Source organism: Pseudophryne corroboree, chromosome 8 (genome assembly GCF_028390025.1).
Source record: "Pseudophryne corroboree isolate aPseCor3 chromosome 8, aPseCor3.hap2, whole genome shotgun sequence".
NCBI classification, from domain to species: Eukaryota; Metazoa; Chordata; class Amphibia; order Anura; family Myobatrachidae; genus Pseudophryne; species Pseudophryne corroboree.
This window is the reverse complement of record NC_086451.1, coordinates 21,196,491-21,218,454: the sequence shown is the minus strand read 5'-3', so window position 1 is coordinate 21,218,454 and position 21,964 is coordinate 21,196,491. Positions and strand designations below refer to the sequence as shown.

The 21,964-nt window shown below is 50.7% G+C and overlaps 1 protein-coding gene across 1 annotated transcript in view; it reads left to right on the top strand.

Moving 5' to 3' along the window:
- Positions 1 to 21,964, top strand: part of ZWINT (ZW10 interacting kinetochore protein) — a 43,661-nt gene that overhangs the window by 21,273 nt on the left and 424 nt on the right. The window contains exons 3-9 of the mRNA XM_063936017.1: positions 1,682 to 1,799; positions 2,870 to 3,036; positions 10,245 to 10,265; positions 10,388 to 10,533; positions 10,610 to 10,772; positions 11,805 to 11,944; positions 21,618 to 21,777. Coding sequence (XP_063792087.1) covers positions 1,682 to 1,799; positions 2,870 to 3,036; positions 10,245 to 10,265; positions 10,388 to 10,533; positions 10,610 to 10,772; positions 11,805 to 11,944; positions 21,618 to 21,777 — 915 coding nt within the window. The remainder of the gene's footprint in view (positions 1 to 1,681; positions 1,800 to 2,869; positions 3,037 to 10,244; positions 10,266 to 10,387; positions 10,534 to 10,609; positions 10,773 to 11,804; positions 11,945 to 21,617; positions 21,778 to 21,964) is intronic.

Genomic DNA, 21,964 nt, shown 5'->3' with positions numbered 1-21,964 from the left:
GGTTTGAACCACTTAAAACTGTAGAGTTAAAATATCTCACGTGGAAGGTGGTCATGCTATTAGCCTTGGCTTCGGCTAGGCGTGTGTCAGAATTAGCGGCTTTATCACATAAAAGTCCCTATCTGGTTTTCCATATGGACAGGGCAGAATTGAGGACCCGTCCACAATTTCTGCCTAAGGTGGTGTCCTCTTTTCATATGAACCAACCTATTGTGGTGCCTATGGCTACTCGTGACTTGGAGTATTCCGAGTTACTAGATGTGGTCAGGGCTTTGAAGATTTATGTAGCCAGAACGGCTGGAGTCAGGAAAACTGAGTCGCTGTTTATCCTGTATGCATCCAACAAGCTGGGTGCTCCTGCTTCAAAGCAAACTATTGCTCGCTGGATCTGTAACACGATTCAGCAGGCTCATTCTGCGGCAGGATTGCCGCTGCCAAAATCAGTAAAAGCCCATTCCACAAGGAAGGTGGGCTCTTCTTGGGCGGCTGCCCGAGGGGTCTCTGCATTACAGCTTTGCCGAGCAGCTACTTGGTCAGGTTCAAACACTTTTGCTAAGTTCTACAAGTTTGATACCCTGGCTGAGGAGGACCTTGTGTTTGCTCATTCGGTGCTACAGAGTCATCCGCACTCTCCCGCCCGTTTGGGAGCTTTGGTATAATCCCCATGGTCCTTACGGAGTCCCCAGCATCCACTAGGACGTTAGAGAAAATAAGATTTTACTTACCCGTAAATCTATTTCTCGTAGTCCGTAGTGGATGCTGGGCGCCCGTCCCAAGTGCGGACTTCTTCTGCAATACTTGTATATAGTTATTGCTTGCATAAGGGTTATGTTATAGTGCATCAGGGTTGATCTGATGCTCTGTTGTTGTTCATACTGTTAACTGGGTAAGTTTATCACAAGTTATACGGTGTGATTGGTGTGGCTGGTATGAGTCTTGCCCTGGATTCCAAAATCCTTTCCTTGTACTGTCAGCTCTTCCAGGCACAGTTTCTCTAACTGAGGTCTGGAGGAGGGACATAGAGGGAGGAGCCAGAGCACACCAGTATCCAAATTCTTTCTTAAAGTGCCCTGTCTCCTGCAGAGCCCGTCTATTCCCCATGGTCCTTACGGAGTCCCCAGCATCCACTACGGACTACGAGGAATAGATTTACCGGTAAGTAAAATCTTATTATATCAGGTGGTGCAGCCAATGATAGAGCTGTCTGCCTGATTTGGGTCCAGGACCTACAGCAGCCACTTGAAGCTAATTAATATTTACAAACTCCTATTGGCTGCGGACGCTCGGGCAGAAAGCCCTGTCATTGGCTGCAGTGCCCGCTATTCGCAAAAGGCTTCTTCAACTAATATTCCGTGTTCCGACCCCAGCCGTAATGTTTCTGTGCTGTAATCAGCCGTGAGAAGGTCTCAGCTTGTATATGAACCGCATGTGACACGTTGGTGGCTGGTGCTCCCAAACTTTATATTCCCCATGTTTAGTTACTGTCCCCTGGTCGTCATTTACCTGCCAGGGGTACATTGTCTGGGCACATGCAGTTTAAACGGCCTTTAAGGTGGACGTATAATGGTCTGGGTACATACGCTAAACCCGGCTCTGAGTCTGAGCTTCAGTGTAATGGTCTGTGCAGGAGAATTGTGCCATGTACCAGTCTCTGTGTAATGTCTGTGCCCACCTCACACAGGAGAGAAGCAAGAAGCAGAAGATGCTGTGCGGCCAGCTACAAGTCCTGCGTTTCATGCTCGAGTTTCTCAGAGACGCCGACTCCGTCAGCTGGGAGGACACCATCCCGGAGTTACTGAGTGAGTGTTTGGGTCGGTGCGTGAGAGTTGGGTCTATGCTGTGCATATTGAAAAGGTGGTCTATACAGGGATAAGGTGCCCAGAGGGAGCAATCTGGTGTTATAGAGGGGAAAGGTGTTCGGAGGGAGCAATTTGGTGGTATAGAGGGGAAAGGTGCCCAGAGGGAGCAATTTGGTGGTATAGACGGGAAAGGTGCCCAGAGGGAGCAGTCTGGTGTTATAGAGGGGAAAGGTGCCCAGAGGGAGAAGAGGGGAAAGGTGTTCGGAGGGAGCAGTCTGGTGTTATAGAGGGGAAAGGTGCTCGGGGGGAGCAATCTGGTGTTATAGAGGGGAAAGGTGCTCGGAGGGAGCAATTTGGTGGTATAGAGGGGAAAGGTGCCCAGAGGGAGCAATTTGGTGGTATAGACGGGAAAGGTGCCCAGAGGGAGCAGAGGGGAAAGGTGTTCGGAGGGAGCAATTTGGTGAAATAGAGGGGAAAGGTGCCCAGAGGGAGCAATTTGGTGGTATAAGAGGGGAAAGGTGCCCAGAGGGAGCAATTTGGTGGTATAGAGGGGAAAGGTGCCCAGAGGGAGCAATTTGGTGGTATAGAGGGGAAAGGTGCCCAGAAGGAGCAATTTGGTGGTATAGAGGGGAAAGGTGCCCACAGGGAGCAATTTGGTGGTATAGAGGGGAAAGGTGCCCAGAGGGAGCAATTTGGTGGTATAGAGGGGAAAAGTGCCCACAGGGAGCAATTTGGTGGTATAGACGGGAAAGGTGCTTGGAGGGAGCAATCTGGTGGTATAGATGGGAAAGGTGCCCGGAGACAGCAGTGTGGTGGCATAGAGTGGTAAGGTTCCTGGAGGGAGCAAATTTGCGGCATATAGGGAGCATGGTACTTGGAGGGGGCTAACTGGCGGCATGGATGGGGGCGGAGGAGGTGCCCAGGTGGAGCAAACCTAGTGGCTTAGAGGATGATGTATTCGGAGGGAATAAATTATCGGAAGAGACCCTGCACCTACCCCAGTACCTGTCATCCAGGAGGGGGTGTAGCCAAAGCGTAGCCTGTCCTGGCTTATTGTTCTTCATCAACAGGCCGGGAGGTGGAGGAGGTTAAAGAGAAGTGGAAGGCTCTTAAATGTGAGTATCAGGAGAAGGTGACGGATGTGGTGGATGTCCTCCCCCAGCTCTTGGACAGAATCCAGCTACTTCAGGAGAAGAGGAGACAACTGGAGCAGAGTCTGCAAAGGTACCAGAGCCAGGTAAGGGCGCGGCTTCCTGACCAATATTATAGGGTCTGAGTCAGAGGTGGATGTGATCCGGCTCAGGGCTGCATCTGTGAATGTGCACGCAGTTGTGAATGAGCGTGTGATGGCTCCGGTCGCCGTCTCTTCTTTATGCAGTTGCTTCTGTTTACAAACACGAATTAGGCCCCATGTTATTAATAAAGCCAAAATATACCGCAGTCAGAGAACTTACAATCAAACTTCCCTACTATGGGCCCCACACCCCAATAAGTACTTGTCACCTGTCACCTACCCACAGTGTACCAGCCCCTGTCCCCTACCCACAGTGCACCTACCCCGGCACCTGTCACCTACCCACAGTGCACCTACCCCGGCACCTGTCCCCTACCCACAGTGCACCTACCCCGGCACCTGTCACCTACCCACAGTGCACCTACCCCGGCACCTGTCAGCTACCCACAGTGCACCTACCCCGGCACCTGTCCCCTACCCACAGTGCACCTACCCCGGCACCGTCCCCCCTACCCACAGTGCACCTACCCCGGCACCTGTCACCTACCCACAGGGCACCTACCCCGGCACCTGTCACCTACCCACAGGGCACCTACCCCGGCACCTGTCACCTACCCACAGGGCACCTACCCCGGCACCTGTCGCCTACCCACAGGGCACCTACCCCGGCACCTATTCCCCAGCCACAGTGCACCTACCCCGGCACCTGTCCCCCAGCCACAGTGCACCTACCCCGGCACCTGTCCCCCAGCCACAGGGCACCTGTCACCTACCCCGGCACCTGTCACCTACCCACAGGGCACCTACCCCGGCACCTGTCACCTACCCACAGGGCACCTACCCCGGCACCTGTCACCTACCCACAGGGCACCTACCCCGGCACCTGTCACCTACCCACAGGGCACCCACCCCGGCACCTGTCGCCTACCCACAGGGCACCTACCCCGGCACCTATTCCCCAGCCACAGTGCACCTACCCCGGCACCTGTCCCCCAGCCACAGTGCACCTACCCCGGCACCTGTCCCCCAGCCACAGGGCACCTGTCACCTACCCCGGCACCTGTCACCTACCCACAGGGCACCTACCCCGGCACCTGTCACCTACCCACAGGGCACCTACCCCGGCACCTGTCACCTACCCACAGGGCACCTACCCCGGCACCTGTCACCTACCCACAGGGCACCTACCCCGGCACCTGTCACCTACCCACAGGGCACCTACCCCGGCACCTATTCCCCAGCCACAGTGTACCTACCCCGGCACCTGTCACCTACCCACAGTGTACCAGCCCCTGTCCCCTACCCACAGTGCACCTACCCCGGCACCTGTTACCTACCCACAGTGCACCTACCCCGGCACCTGTCCCCTACCCACAGTGCACCTACCCCGGCACCTGTCACCTACCCACAGTGCACCTACCCCGGCACCTGTCACCTCCCACAGTGCACCTACCCCGGCACCTGTCCCCTACCCACAGTGCACCTACCCCGGCACCGTCCCCCCTACCCACAGTGCACCTACCCCGGCACCTGTCACCTACCCACAGGGCACCTACCCCGGCACCTGTCACCTGCCCACAGGGCACCTACCCCGGCACCTGTCACCTACCCACAGGGCACCTACCCCGGCACCTGTCACCTACCCACAGGGCACCTACCCCGGCACCTGTCACCTACCCACAGGGCACCTACCCCGGCACCTGTCGCCTACCCACAGGGCACCTACCCCGGCACCTATTCCCCAGCCACAGTGCACCTACCCCGGCACCTGTCCCCCAGCCACAGTGCACCTACCCCGGCACCTGTCCCCCAGCCACAGGGCACCTGTCACCTACCCTGGCACCTGTCACCTACCCACAGGGCACCTACCCCGGCACCTGTCACCTACCCACAGGGCACCTACCCCGGCACCTGTCACCTACCCCGGCACCTATTCCCCAGCCACAGTGTACCTACCCCGGCACCTGTCACCTACCCACAGTGCACCTACCCCGGCACCTGTCACCTACCCACAGGGCACCTACCCCGGCACCTGTCACCTACCCACAGGGCACCTACCCCGGCACCTGTCACCTACCCACACGGCACCTACCCTGGCACCTGTCACCTACCCACAGGGCACCTACCCCGGCACCTGTCACCTACCCCGGCACCTGTCACCTACCCACAGGGCACCTACCCCGGCACCTGTCACCTACCCACAGGGCACCTACCCCGGCACCTGTCACCTACCCACAGGGCACCTACCCCGGCACCTGTCACCTACCCACAGGGCACCTACCCCGGCACCTGTCACCTACCCACAGGGCACCTACCCCGGCACCTGTCACCTACCCCGGCACCTATTCCCCAGCCACAGTGTACCTACCCCGGCACCTGTCACCTACCCACAGTGCACCTACCCCGGCACCTGTCCCCTACCCACAGTGCACCTACCCCGGCACCGTCCCCCCTACCCACAGTGCACCTACCCCGGCACCTGTCACCTACCCACAGGGCACCTACCCCGGCACCTGTCACCTACCCACAGGGCACCTACCCCGGCACCTGTCACCTACCCACAGGGCACCTACCCCGGCACCTGTCACCTACCCACAGGGCACCTACCCCGGCACCTGTCACCTACCCCGGCACCTATTCCCCAGCCACAGTGTACCTACCCCGGCACCTGTCACCTACCCACAGTGCACCTACCCCGGCACCTGTCACCTACCCACAGGGCACCTACCCCGGCACCTGTCACCTACCCACAGGGCACCTACCCCGGCACCTGTCACCTACCCACACGGCACCTACCCTGGCACCTGTCACCTACCCACAGGGCACCTACCCCGGCACCTGTCACCTACCCCGGCACCTGTCACCTACCCACAGGGCACCTACCCCGGCACCTGTCACCTACCCACAGGGCACCTACCCCGGCACCTGTCACCTACCCACAGGGCACCTACCCCGGCACCTGTCACCTACCCACAGGGCACCTACCCCGGCACCTGTCACCTACCCACAGGGCACCTACCCCGGCACCTGTCACCTACCCCGGCACCTATTCCCCAGCCACAGTGTACCTACCCCGGCACCTGTCACCTACCCACAGTGCACCTACCCCGGCACCTGTCCCCTACCCACAGTGCACCTACCCCGGCACCGTCCCCCCTACCCACAGGGCACCTACCCCGGCACCTGTCACCTACCCACAGGGCACCTACCCCGGCACCTGTCACCTACCCCGGCACCTATTCCCCAGCCACAGTGCACCTACCCCGGCACCTGTCACCTACCCACAGTGCACCTACCCCGGCACCTGTCACCTACCCACAGTGTACCTACCCCGGCACCTCTCCCATAGCCACAGTGTACCTACCCCGGCAACCTGTCACCTACCCACAGGGCACCTGTACCCTGGCCACAGTGTACCTACCCCGGCACCTGTCCCCCAGCCACAGTGTAACTACCCCGGCACCTGTCACTTACAGTGTATCTGTTGCATCACCTCTACACAGTGTACGGAGGAATGCGAAAGGGGAGGCAACGATATTCTTGAGAACACAGTCCATCACTTCACCAGGAACTAGTGGCTCGTGCCTCAGTAATGTCTGATGTCATAGTGAATTATTTTATACATTGGGGGTAGGCAACTTTTTTATTTGCTGTTGTTTTTCATTTTTATTTTTTATACTTAATTATTCCTGCATATCGCGCTGTATGTCACTGCAGCAGGCGGCCATGTTACAGGGGAGGAGCTTCTGTAATAGAGCAGGAGCAGCGACTGGCGACGGCACTTGCTGTACAGTATTGCGCAGTCTAGTGGCGGTTTCCTGCACTGGGGTTATGTCACAGTAATTAAGTAATGTCATCTGTCTGTTACCCCTTCCCACTAGATTGTTAGCTCTTCAGAGCAGGGCCCTCTTTCCTCTTGTTGTCTAAGCCATCTTCTCCTCACATGTCACTCATAGCTCTCTACTATTCAGCGACCATCTTTACCGCTTTTCTCCTGCTGGTAAAGGCTCCTCTCTATCTATGGCCGCCAGCCCCTAATAGTACGATGATTACTCCCTCACTACTTACATCTTAGCTGTATTATGTATGAGAATGTGTGGTGCTCTGTTACCTGTACTCTATTTCTGTTATTTATTTACTGTAATGCTAAGTTTTGTCTCCCTGTACTGTCCTTTGTACGGCGCTGCGAAACACTTGTGGCGCCCTATAAATAAATTAAAACAAACCACAAATCCCTGGTGAAGAATGTAGAGAATTAATAAGGATATCCTACATTTTCCTGCAATATATACTGTATATTGATCGCCTTCTCTAACGCGTTCCCCTGAGAAGGGAGTTACCGCACGCCTCTCACTGGCAGACGAACGCTCAGCATTTCAAAGCGAGTTACCTAGAGCGGATTCTGGTCTCTGGTGCCAGCGGGTGGAAGGCAGCAGGTCAGGCCTGCAAGCCCTTTGTTGATCTATTTTTGCTGACGCAAGCCGACATTCCTGCCAACTGCAAATCATATACTGCGTGTAAGAATCCGATTGTTCCGCGAACCTTTGGTTACGGGCTTCTATGGTTGTTTTCACTTTCATGGTCGGATCTCTCTCCTACCAAAAATCCGTTGTTAAAGCCCTTAACCTGCAGACATAGCATTGTTCTAAGGTGCAATGGAATGTTAAAATATATATTAGAACTCAGGTAGGAGAGAAGGATTTGCACCAACACAAAGTTTCCAAGAAATACATTGCTTTATTAAGGATATTACATTTTATAAAGACCCAACAAACATTTCTGTCTGAATAGTCTTTCCTCTGGAACCCCTGAGGAAAGTATTCAGACTGAAATGTTTGTTCGATTTGTGATGTAACTGCTGTAATAAAGTAATCTATTTCTTGGAATCTTTGCGTTTGTGTAAATACTTCTTGCCAGCCTGCTGGAGGAGAGTAGTGATATATTGTAAGATTTGTATAGCACCAGACTATTCTGTTGTCGGTCACAGTGGATTGATGTCATCTGAAGTGTGTCTGAGAGGCGCATGCTGTTTGAATTGTATTCATACAGAGAGGCAGTACAGATTTAGCCGTATGGTAGCAAAAGTGTATTGGCAATGTATGGGTCTCTCCTGGGAGGTAACGGGGGTGACTAATCAGACGCGCGGCATCTTATGTGAGTGTCTCTGACAATGGCTGTGTGCACAGAGGCTCAGCTCCTCACATATTCAGACGAAGAATGCGAGTAGGCACATTCCGAAGCATGGTGGTTGTACACCAGGGAAGAGCATAAAGTCACCGCTGCAACTGCAACCGACTCAGAATTATTATTATTATCCTTTATTTATATGACGCCACAAGGGACCCGCAGCGCCCATTACACAGTACATAATCAAATGAGCAAACAAGAAAACCGCACTTACAGTTCAAGACAATATAGGACAGGTATAGAAAACCCGGGGTTAGGTGCCATCAAAGGGAGTAGGAAGTATAAGATAGTGTAAGTAAGAAAAGGAAAGGCACATGAAGAAAGAAGTCCCTGCTCTTGCGAGCTTACAATCTAAAAGGTGAGGGGCTAACAGACCGGAGTGACACAGAAGGGGTAGACAGTGAGCATAGACAAGAGGGTTAGGAGGAGAGTTGGCTGGGTTTGGTGAAGAAGTGGGTCTTGAGAGCCCGTTTGAAGTTTTGTAGAGAGTTGGAGAGTCTGAGGGGGAGAGGTAGGGAATTCCAGATATAGGGAGCAGCACGTGCAAAATCTTGAAGGTAGGAGTGGGAGGAAGTAATCAGTTGGCAGGAGAGATGACGTGCATTAGCAGAGCGAAGAGGACGGGTGGGAATGTAAAGAGAGATAAGGTCAGAGATGTAAGAGGGAGAAGAGTGGGTGAGGGCTTTGTAGGTGAGTGTGAGAAGCTTGAATTGGATTCTGAAAGGGAAGGGTAGCCAGTAAAGGTCCTGCAAGAGAGGGGATGTGGATGTAGTACGTTTGGTGAGGAAGATTAAACGGGCAGCAGCATTGAGGATAGATTGAAGGGGAGAGAGGCATTTTTGAGGGAGGCCAAATAGGAGGAGATTGCAGTAGTCTAATCTGGAGATGACCAGTGAGTGGATGAGGGTCTTAGTAGCATCCTGGGTGAGAAAGGGTCTGAATCAGGCCCCATGAAAGATTGCAAGCTCTAACAAAGAAGAGAGCTTTGAGGGCATGTATGAAGGCTGGGAGGCAAGTCCGATTAGGTGTGGGATGCACTCCACAGGTTTGCAACAGCATGGGAGAAGTCATGAAGGTGAGACTATGAGGAGGCTGTGGGCTGGAGCGAGTATGAGTGGAAGAGTCTGGACATTTAGGAAGCAGTAGATTGGATGAGAGCCTTGTAGGAGAGAGGGAGGTTTGTATCTGATGCTGAGTGGTACAGGGAGCCGGTGATGTGACTGTCAGAGGTAGAGCCACGAGACAGGCAGCAGAGGTAAGGATAGATTGAAGAGGAGTGAGGCAGGAGATGAGGAGGCCAGAGAGGAGCGGATTACAGTAGGCGAGGTGATGAGGGCATCCAGCGTTAGAAAGAGCCGGATCATGGAAATATTGTGATGGAGAGGACCCAGATTTTGGTGGAAGGAACGGGCACAGTCTGGGACGACACTCAGACAACGGTCCTGGGGGATAAGAGAAAAGGAAGATGTGAGACAAATACCATTTAGCCTAATGAGTAAATATATTCCATCTATATCTAATGGGGGTGTCCCGCTCTCGCATCAAAAGCTCATCTCTGGGGTGCACTACACATATTATCCTGAGCGGGCGATTCCAGTACTTATAGATTCCAGCAAATAGGCACTCTCCAATTCTTATATATGTGCTTGAAGATATTTTTCATATATTGTACTCGCAAGGATACAGATGCAAGGCTTCATATCATATGCATGTGGACAATATAGCAACATTTTCGGTCCCTCAGGACCTTTGTCAAGCATGTCACCAGGACAGGCCAACAACATAACAGCAAAGCAGAGTCATTACAGCGGAAGTCTCAATCGGCAGAGGTGGCTGGAGAGGAAGAGTGAGGGCAGCAGCAGAGTTGGGGATAGACTGAAGGGGAGCGCGGTGGGTGATATGTAGGGCAGTGTAGACCACATTACAGTAATGCGGGGGAGAAATAATTATAGAGATGGATGATGCTGGTCACCTTTTCTTAACCGCCTTTTTATTTATTTTTTCTTCTTTCTTGATCCTGCTAGAAAGAAGTTGCAGAAATGAAGGTACGTCAGGCGTTCTGCCTTTTCTTTTGCTCCCCCTTCCACCACCCAACCTCCCAGTTGAAGGCGCGATTGGTCTTCCTGCGCATGATCATCTTCTTTTTTTATTTTTTTCTCCTCCTAAGGCCAAGGAGAAGCTGCAGCATTTGCAAGAGGTTGTTGAGAAGCAGCGGCTCGTGGTAGAGAAATGCCAGGGCCAAATACTGGAGCTGAAGGAAGAGTTACAGAGACTGGAGCAGTCTGCGGACAGCTGGATACAAGCTGTGAGCAGGTGAGGCAGGAGTCCACTCAGGCGGCTTGGAACCGGTACTCGTGGCCTCCTCACACCATTCCACCTTCTCTTGTAGAGACTCCACGCACTTGGGTCTCCTGAGGTCTCTGAGTGGAGTCTCGCTGGTGAGTATTGGAGGGAAGGAGCTTGTTCTAGACGTGAGTGCTGATGAGAAGACTGAGATCCCACCACTGAGGGTGACTCTGCACGGGACAGCGGAGGGGAAATTCCAGGTGGAGGTAAGGTACACCACCACGAAGAGGTGACCTCTACGTGGGTTTCCACAGAGCCTCAGACTAGTACATTGGTGAATCCCTTTAATGGGACTGGTACCTGAAAGTTTGCCTGAATAGATATGACTACAGTATTTGCTGCTTATTGGATGGCTGCAGCAGTCTTACCATCTGGTGGGGGCAATCAGACCCAACCACTAGATGGCTCTCCTACAGTGGTGTTTGTACAGATACAGTGAAAGCTGCATTGCACATATGGAAAGTACGCTAGTTAGCAGTGTACTAGTCTGGGGGCGGTGTTTGATCTACCCACTTTAGTAGGCTTGTACTTACAGGCAGTCGTCCATCTGCCCCTGGTACGTTGCTTTCCAAAATTGTGATATGCTCATTGAAACCCTTTGCGGGACGTTCATTCAATTCCTTTGCAAGAATGTAGCCTCCAGGTCACACTTTCCAACAATAATTCCCAGGATTAACAGGGTTAAGCTGCACCTCCCGGGATAACCGGCGAGCGCAATGCAGCCGTCTGATCACGTCTAGCCCTGTAGCACCACATGAAGCAGATTTCTGGCCGCACCTCAGGAGGATGCAAGCAGAAACCCATGGTGAATGCCGGATCGGAGCTAGTCATGGGTAGTCATTAAATAGCTCCCAGGCACTTAGCTGTATTGTATTGCCCCCTTTTATGCTCGCTGGGTCCCAGATAGACCAAAAATAGAACAATTGCATTCAAGGTCCCGCCATTGTCTATTGCTGTGAGAGTGCATAACCCATTCAAGTTGTATCAATTGTTCTGTTGTGTCCTTGCAACCCTTAGTAAGAAAGCTAGGCCACAGGTCGCAGAAATTCCCAAATGGCCTCTTGTCTGAGCTCAAGGTGCTGTAACCTTTATTTTTGCTCCAATATCAGCAAGCAGCAACAGGATAAGCTATGCGTCAAGGAATTGTGTTTCCATGGCAGTGCCCTTAATAAAACGAATGTAGGTTTTGTAGTACACCAGCGTGCTTGTGTGGTTCATGTATGTGGTGCTTTCTGCAGACTGACAGCTCTGTGCCCAGCCTGCCCGCCGACCTACAGCACGTCAGCAGCTCCCACATCACGCCCGTCATCCTGGAGCTGCAGAGCTGGTACCGGAGCAATACCCGACTACTAAAGGAGCTGGGAGAACTGCAGCAGAGGTAACCCTACAGTGTGTGCTGCCGTCCTGTACATAATAGCTGTATAATCAGTGAGATCTGATGTCATCGCTTAAATGAGGTCACAAGGTCAACAGGGGTAAAGAATAAATGTTTACAATCTCTGATGCAATAATAATTCCCCAAATAAAGATTAAAATGGAAAAGTATTTAAAGTGAAAGTAAGAAAAAGTTGAAGAAAATAATGAATTAAAATAAGATCTGGGGCTGTCCGTGTCACAAGCCGGAGGCTATCCTATATAATAAAAGGCTAACACTACTCCTCACCTCTATGGGGGGAATTTAAGTGTTTTGCGCACCGGCGGCCACTAGATGGCACCTGATGGAGCAATTCAAGTGTTCCTCCGTTCGGCCGCACACAGCTACCGGAGCTGCCGTCACTGTTCCGTCAATTTGACGAGCTGGTAAATAGTATATGGTAATATTGGTAATCACTCAGTCCACACTGTATTTATTACAACAGTGAATATCGGGGAGTAATAAAGCGATCGTACGTGTATTGAGCAGCTGGATGATAAATATCTGTATTTATGATGTATCCTTGCTGACGAACGCTAGGAATTAATATTGTGCATTAATCTTGCTGTCGTGTCATTATTCCTAAAGTCCTATTCTAATTAAATTAAAATTGGTTCGGATTACAATCAATGACCGGTGAATGTTCAGAAATACTTGAGCGCTGCAGTGAAAGCTCATCGTTCTAGAATTATTTTACTAGAAAACACACTAACCCTACGGACGCTGGTATAAGAAAACTTTTCTAGGATGAACTTTACATCCTAAAATCTATGTAAAGGATATTTGTCTGTAATAATACCCAATACAATTTTTATTATCAAGACTAAGACACTCTGGGCATTCTACTTGAACAAATTCAAGGTGGTTTTCTGAATAAATGAACTAGGAGGACACTAGGGGAGAGAGATCTGCGTATTAGGGGGCTAATTCAGTAAGGATAGCAAATTCTGCTAATCGGCAGAATTTGCTATCCTGTAGCAGGCATGCTGGGGGCCACCTAGCATGCTGACCGGCGCCTCCCCCCCTGCTACAAGCAGAAATTGCGATCGCCTCGCAATTTCTGCTTGTCAGCAGAAACTAAGGTTGACTCCCGGCCCCATTTTACCTGTCGCAGCGGCTGCGTATGACTTCATGCCGAACATCCCACCATTTCCTCCCTGAAAAAGGAGCATTGCCACCCTGCATCCGCCTGATTGACAGGCAGAGGCGACCACATTTTCTGCACCCCCCACCCTGCAGAAAATGCGGACACATGCGCAGTAGGGCCTGCTGAGCATGCGCCCGCGGCACCCCCGCAAAAATTCCGTCTGGATCGCGATTTGCGATCCGACCTGAATTAGCCCCTAGGGGTAGTAAAAGTCCAAATACCCCAGTGTTCATATGAGAATTAACAAGAGTTTGTCTCCTATATATCAAGAAAGAACCTTACTGTATGGAGATGCTATAATATAAATCTCTTAGAGGCACCCAGTTTCAGTTGAAGAATTATTTAATATCTAGCCGATACAGTTACCACCATTTCAATTTAATTTAAATATGACTTTAGGAATAATGAGACGACACCAAGATTAATTCACAATATTTATTTATTCCCAGCATTCGTCAGCAAGAGTACATCATAAATACAGATATTTATCACCCAACTGCTCAATACATGTACGTTCGCTTTCTTACTCCCTGATAGTCACTGCTGTAATAAATACAGATTGGACTGAGTGATCACCAATACGATCAGAAGCCGCCTCCAGCCTGTAACACTGATGACTCCCGGCAGCCAGTGCTCTTAAGTCTTTTTCTTACTTCATGATTTTAAATACTTTGAAATTGGAATCTTTATTTGGGCGATTTAGTATTATATTAGATCAGCGATTTGTAATCTTACAGAAATGCGAATACATATAAACTGTGTGCATTTGTTAGATACACACTGCTCCAGTATAAGGTGAAAATCGTGTTTCTAATGGGAGCAGCGATGAACACTTTCCAAATCCTTGCGGGGGCAGAATTGGGGACTGTTCAGAGATTACTAGGAATGGACAGGACACGTTACAATTAGGGATGTGCACCTGAAATTTTTCGGGTTTTGGGTTCGGTTCCGTGGCCGTGTTTTGGGTTCGAACGCGTTTTGGCAAAACCTCACCAAATTTTTTTTTGTCGGATTCGGGTGTGTTTTGGATTCGGGTTTTTTTTTTTCAAAAAACCCTAAAAAACAGCTTAAATCATAGAATTTGGGGGTCATTTTGATCCCATAGTATTATTAACCTCAATAACCATAATTTCTCTGACGTCCTAGTGGATGCTGGGAACTCCGAAAGGACCATGGGGAATAGCGGCTCCGCAGGAGACTGGGCACAACTAAAGAAAGCTTTTAGGTCACCTGGTGTGCACTGGCTCCTCCCACTATGACCCTCCTCCAAGCCTCAGTTAGATTTTGTGCCCGGCCGAGGTTGGATGCACACTAGGGGCTCTCCTGAGCTTCTAAAAAGAAAGTATATAATTAGGTTTTTTATTTTACAGTGAGACCTGCTGGCAACAGGCTCACTGCAGCGAGGGACTAAGGGGAGAAGAAGCGAACCTACCTGCTTGCAGCTAGCTTGGGCTTCTTAGGCTACTGGGCACCATTAGCTCCAGAGGGATCGACCGCATGGAACTGGCCTTGGTGTTCAGTCCCGGAGCCGCGCCGCCGTCCCCCTTACAGAGCAAGAAGCAAAAAGAGGTCCGGAAAATCGGCGGCAGAAGACATCAGTCTTCACCAAGGTAGCGCATAGCACTGCAGCTGTGCGCCATTGCTCCTCATACACACTTCACACTCCGGTCACTGAGGGTGCAGGGCGCTAGGGGGGGGCGCCCTGAGCAGCAATAAAAACACCTTGGCTGGCAAAAATACCACAATATATAGCCCCAGAGGCTATATATGTGATAATTACCCCTGCCAGAATCCATAAAAAAGCGGGAGAAAAGTCAGCGAAAAAGGGGCGGAGCTATCTCCCTCAGCACACTGGCGCCATTTCTCCCTCACAGCTCCGCTGGAAGGAAGCTCCCTGGCTCTCCCCTGCAGTCTACACTACAGAAAAGGGTAAAAAAGAGAGGGGGGGGCACTAAATTTAGGCGCAGTATATATAACAGCAGCTATAGGGGACATAATTCAGTTAGTCCCTGCATTATATAGCGCTCTGGTGTGTGCTGGCATACTCTCACTCTGTCTCCCCAAAGGGCTTTTGTGGGTCCTGTCCTCTGTTAGAGCATTCCCTGTGTGTGTGCGGTGTGTCGGTACGGCTGTGTCGACATGTTTGATGAGGATAATGATGTGGAGGCGGAGCAGATGCCTATAGAAGGGATGTCACCCCCTGCGGGGCAGACACCTGAGTGGATGGACTTATGGAAGGAATTGCGTGCACGTGTCGACTCCTTACACAAAAAATTTGACGACATGCCAAATGCGGGACAGCCGGCTTCTCAGCTCGTGCCTGTCCAGGCGTCTCAAAGGCCATCGGGGGCTCTAAAACGCCCGCTACCTCAGATGGCAGACGCGGATGTCGACACAGATACTGACACCAGTGTCGACGACGACGAGTCTAGTCTAATGTCCACTAAGGCCGTTCGTTGCATGATTGAAGCAATGAAAGAGGTGTTACAAATTTCTGATATAAACCCAGGTACCACTAAAAAGGGTATTATGTTTGGGGAGAAAAAACTACCCGTAGTTTTTCCCCCATCAGAAGAATTAAATGAAGTGTGTGAAGAAGCGTGGGCTTTCCCTGATAAAAGATTGGTAATCTCTAAGAAGTTACTAATGGCGTTCCCTTTCCCGCCAGAGGATAGGTCACGTTGGGAGACACCCCCTAGGGTGGATAAAGCGCTCACACGTTTGTCTAAAAAGGTGGCACTACCGTCTCCGGATACGGCCGCCCTCAAGGAACCTGCTGATAGAAAGCAGGAGGCGATCCTGAAGTCTGTATATACACACTCAGGCATTATACTTAGACCAGCTATTGCGTCAGCATGGATGTGCAGTGCTGCCGCTGCGTGGTCCGATTCCCTGTCAGAAAATATTGACACCCTAGACAGGGACACTATTCTGCTAACCATAGAGCATATAAAAGACTCAGTCTTATACATGAGAGATGCACAGAGGGAGATCTGCCGGCTGGCATCTAAAATAAGTGCATTGTCCATTTCTGCTAGGAGAGACTTATGGACTCGCCAGTGGACAGGGGATGCAGATTCAAAAAGGCACATGGAAGTTTTGCCTTATAAGGGTGAGGAGTTATTTGGGGATGGTCTCTCGGACCTAGTTTCCACAGCAACTGCTGGGAAGTCAGCATTTTTACCCCATGTTCCCTCACAGCCTAAAAAGGCGCCGTTTTATCAGGTACAGTCCTTTCGGACTCAGAAAAACAGGCGTGGAAAAGGCGGGTCCTTTCTGTCCAGAGGCAGAGGTAGGGGAAAAAGGCTGCAACAAACAGCAGGTTCCCATGAGCAAAAGTCCTCCCCCGCTTCTTCCAAGTCCGCCGCATGACGGTGGGGCTCCACAGGCGGAGCCAGGTACGGTGGGGGCCGCCTCAAAAATTTCAGCGATCAGTGGGCTTGCTCACAGGTGGATCCCTGGATCCTGCAAATAGTATCTCAAGGGTACAAACTGGAATTCGAGGCGTCTCCACCCCACCGGTTCCTAAAATCTGCCTTGCCGATTACTCCTTCAGACAGGGAGGCTGTGCTAGCAGCAATTCACAAGCTGTATTCCCAGCAGGTGATAATCAAGGTGCCCCTACTTCAACAAGGACGGGGTTACTATTCCACACTGTTTGTGGTACCGAAACCGGACGGTTCGGTGAGACCCATTTTAAATTTGAAATCCTTGAACACATACATAAAAAAATTCAAGTTCAAGATGGAATCGCTCAGGGCGGTTATTGCAAGCCTGGACGAGGGGGATTACATGGTATCCCTGGACATCAAGGATGCTTACCTGCATGTCCCCATTTACTATCCTCACCAGGAGTACCTCAGATTTGTGGTACAGGATTGCCATTACCAATTCCAGACGCTGCCGTTTGGACTGTCCACGGCACCGAGGGTGTTTACCAAGGTAATGGCGGAAATGATGATACTCCTTCGAAAAAAGGGAGTTTTAATTATCCCGTACTTGGACGATCTCCTAATAAAGGCGAGGTCCAAGGAGCAGTTGTTGGTGGGAGTAGCACTATCTCAGGAGGTGCTACACCAGCACGGTTGGATTCTGAATATTCCAAAATCACAGCTGGTTCCGACGACACGTCTACTGTTCCTGGGTATGATTCTGGATACAGTCCAGAAAAAAGTGTTTCTCCCGGAGGAGAAAGCCAAGGAGCTGTCATCTCTAGTCAGAGACCTCCTGAAACCAAAACAGGTATCGTGCACCACTGCAAGCGGGTCCTGGGAAAGATGGTGGCTTCTTACGAAGCAATTCCTTTCGGCAGGTTCCATGCCAGAATCTTTCAGTGGGACCTGTTGGACCAGTGGTCCGGATCGCATCTTCAGATGCATCGCCTAATAACCCTGTCTCCAAGAACCAGGGTGTCTCTGCTGTGGTGGCTGCAGAGTGCTCATCTTCTAGAGGGCCGCAGATTCGGCATACAGGACTGGGTCCTGGTGACCACGGATGCCAGCCTTCGAGGCTGGGGGGCAGTCACACAGGGAAGAAACTTCCAAGGACTATAGTCGAGTCAGGAGACTTCCCTACACATAAATATTCTGGAACTAAGGGCCATTTACAATGCCCTAAGTCAGGCAAAATCCCTGCTTCTACACCAGCCGGTACTGATCCAGTCAGACAACATCACGGCAGTCGCCCATGTAAATCGACAGGGCGGCACAAGAAGCAGGATGGCAATGGCAGAAGCCACAAGGATTCTCCGATGGGCGGAAAATCACGTACTAGCACTGTCAGCAGTGTTCATTCCGGGAGTGGACAACTGGGAAGCAGACTTTCTCAGCAGGCACGACCTCCACCCGGGAGAGTGGGGACTTCATCCATAAGTCTTCACGCTGATTGTAAATCGATGGGAACGGCCACAGGTGGACATGATGGCGTCCCGTCAAGGGACCCTCAGGCGATAGCTGTGGACGCTCTAGTGACACCGTGGGTGTACCAGTCAGTTTATGTGTTCCCTCCTCTGCCTCTCATACCAAGGGTACTGAGAATAATAAGAAAACGAGGAGTAAGAACAATACTCGTGGTTCAGGATTGGCCAAGACGAGCGTGGTACCCGGAACTTCAAGAGATGATCTCAGAGGATCCATGGCCTCTGCCGCTCAGACAGGACCTGCTGCAGCAGGGGCCCTGTCTGTTCCAAGACTTACCGCGGCTGCGTTTGACGGCATGGCGGTTGAACGCCGAATCCTGAAGGAAAAGGGCATTCCGGAGGAAGTCATTCCTACGCTGATTAAAGCCAGGAAAGATGTAACTGCAAAGCATTATCACCGCATATGGCGGAAATATGTTGCTTGGTGTGAGGCCAAAAAGGCCCCAACAGAGGAATTTCAACTAGGTCGATTTCTGCATTTCCTACAAGCAGCAGTAACTATGGGCCTAAAATTAGGCTCCATTAAGGTACAGATCTCGGCTCTGTCGATTTTCTTCCAGAAAGAACTAGCTTCACTACCTGAAGTTCAGACGTTTGTGAAAGGAGTGCTGCATATTCAGCCCCCGTTTGTGCCTCCAGTGGCACCTTGGGATCTCAACGTGGTGTTGAGTTTCTTAAAATCACATTGGTTTGAGCCACTTAAAACCGTGGATCTAAAATATCTCACGTGGAAAGTGGTCATGTTATTGGCCTTGGCTTCAGCCAGGCGTGTGTCAGAATTGGCGGCTTTGTCATGTAAAAGCCCTTATCTGATTTTCCATATGGATAGGGCGGAATTGAGGACTCGTCCCCAGTTTCTCCCTAAGGTGGTATCAGCTTTTCACTTGAACCAACCTAATGTGGTGCCTGCGGCTACTAGGGACTTGGAGGATTCCAAGTTACTGGACGTAGTCAGGGCCTTGAAAATTTATGTTTCCAGGACGGCTAGAGTCAGGAAAACTGACTCGCTATTTATCCTGTATGCACCCAACAAACTGGGTGCTCCTGCTTCTAAGCAGACTATTGCTCGCTGGATTTGTAGCACAATTCAGCTGGCGCATTCTGCGGCTGGACTGCCGCATCCTAAATCAGTAAAAGCCCATTCCACAAGGAAGGTGGGCTCATCTTGGGCGGCTGCCCGAGGGGTCTCGGCTTTACAACTTTGCCGAGCTGCTACTTGGTCAGGGGCAAACACGTTTGCAAAATTCTACAAATTTGATACCCTGGCTGAGGAGGACCTTGAGTTCTCTCATTCGGTGCTGCAGAGTCATCCGCACTCTCCCGCCCGTTTGGGAGCTTTGGTATAATCCCCATGGTCCTTTCGGAGTTCCCAGCATCCACTAGGACGTCAGAGAAAATAAGATTTTACTCACCGGTAAATCTATTTCTCGTAGTCCGTAGTGGATGCTGGGCGCCCATCCCAAGTGCGGATTGTCTGCAATACTTGTACATAGTTATTGTTAAGTAAAGGGTTATTGTTGAGCCATCTGTTGAGAGGCTCAGTTGTTTTCATACTGTTAAACTGGGTATAGTATCACGAGTTATACGGTGTGATTGGTGTGGCTGGTATGAGTCTTACCCGGGATTCAAAATCCTTCCTTATTATGTCAGCTCGTCCGGGCACAGTGTCCTAACTGAGGCTTGGAGGAGGGTCATAGTGGGAGGAGCCAGTGCACACCAGGTGACCTAAAAGCTTTCTTTAGTTGTGCCCAGTCTCCTGCGGAGCCGCTATTCCCCATGGTCCTTTCGGAGTTCCCAGCATCCACTACGGACTACGAGAAATAGATTTACCGGTGAGTAAAATCTTATTTTACACTAATTTTCAGTCTATTCTGAACACCTCACAATATTATTTTTAGTCCTAAAATTTGCACCGAGGTCGCTGGATGGCTAAGCTAAGCGACCCAAGTGGCCGACACAAACACCTGGCCCATCTAGGAGTGGCACTGCAGTGTCACGCAGGATGGCCCTTCCAAAAAATACTCCCCAAACAGCACATGACGCAAAGAAGAAAAAAAAGAGGCGCAATGAGGCTTTTGCCGCAAGTCTTTTCTTTTTTCTAGCGAGAGGATGAGTGCTTCCATCCTCCTGTGAAGCTGAACCACTAGCCATGAACATAGGCCAGGGCCTCAGCCGTTCCTTGCCACTCCGTGTCGTAAATGGCATATTGGCAAGTTTACGCTTCTCCTCAGACGCTTTTAATTTTGATTTTTGGGTCATTTTTTTACTGATCTTTTGTGTTTTGGATTTTACATGCTCTGTACTATGACATTGGGCATCGGCCTTGGCAGACGACGTTGATGGCATTTCATCGTCTCGGCCATGACTAGTGGCAGCAGCTTCAGCACGAGGTGGAAGTGGATCTTGATCTTTCCCTATTTTTTTAACCTCCACATTTTTGTTCTCCATATTTTGCGCACAACTAAAAGCCACCACAGGTATACAATGTAGATGGATGGATAGTATAGTATTACTTATACTTATGGACGACGAGTGACGACACAGAGGTAGGTACAGCCGTGGCCTACCGTACTGCTGCTTAGTGCTTATATATAAATATAATATACTGTATAACGGACCTGGTGGACAGTGTCAGCAGACTGCTAAACTAGTATGAAGAAAGAAAGAAAAAAACACCACAGGTATACAATGTAGATAGATGGATAGTATTACTTATACTTATGGACGACGAGTGACGAGTCGACACAGAGGTAGGTGCAGCCGTGGCCTACCGTACTGCTGCTTAGTGCTTAATTATATATATAATATACTGTATAACGGACCTGGTGGACACTGTCAGCAGACTGCTAAACAAACTAGCATGAAGAAAGAAAGAAAGAGAAAAAAACACCACAGTGTTTTTCAGGCAGACAAACGTATACTGAACTGGTGGTCACTGTCAGCAAAACTGTGCACTGTACTCCTGCTATAACTGCTCCCCAGTCCCCACAATTAGGCAGTGTGAGCAGTGCACTCAGCACAGATATGGTGGAGCGTTTTTTTTCAGTCAGAGAAACAACGGATTAAACTCAAAACCCTGCACTGTACTCCCTAACAGCTGCTCCCCGTCCCCAATCCTCCCCACAATTATAACTAACTAAGTTCTAATAATTAATAATAAACGGACTCGGAGAGGACGCCAGCCACGTCCTCTCCCTATCAATCTCAATGCACGTGTGAAAATGGCGGCGACGCGCGGCTCCTTATATAGAATCCGAGTTTCGCGAGAATCTGACAGCGGGATGATGACGTTCGGGCGCGCTCGGGTTAACCGAGCAAGGCGGGAGGATCCGAGTCGCTCGGACCCGTGTAAAAAAAAAAGGTGAAGTTCGGGCGGGTTCGGATTCCGAGGAACCGAACCCGCTCATCACTAGTTACAATGACATGTTCATTTGAAATACTAATACACACACTAGTCTTCCAGTAGGCACTCAAAATCATGCTATTTACGAACACTCTGTCATCCCTGAGGTGGTACAGGTGATGGCGGTACCTTTCCTCACACCATCAATGCCTTTCTTCTGTCTATGCAGGTTTGCCCTAGACTGGATCCCTGCAGAGCAAATGCTTATCGTCCTGAAGGGGGGCAAACAGTTCCGTTTACTCATAGAGCCAGGTTACCCGCTCAGCGGAAGCATCCGGCTAGTGTCTGTGACGGGAGCCGAGCCATACACCGTTCCTGAGAACTTCAAGGTAACGCGCCGGGATTCGGTCTCCGGTGGGAAATGATTATATGGGTATTGGGGGTGTTATACAGAGGGGTTAAGATCTGGACTCTGAGCTGGCCAGTCCATCCGCTTACCAAATTCTCTGTATGCCAGTCTATTGCGCAGCCCACGATGATCCCTCTTCAAATGTTAGGACCTTCCGGCAAGCCGTA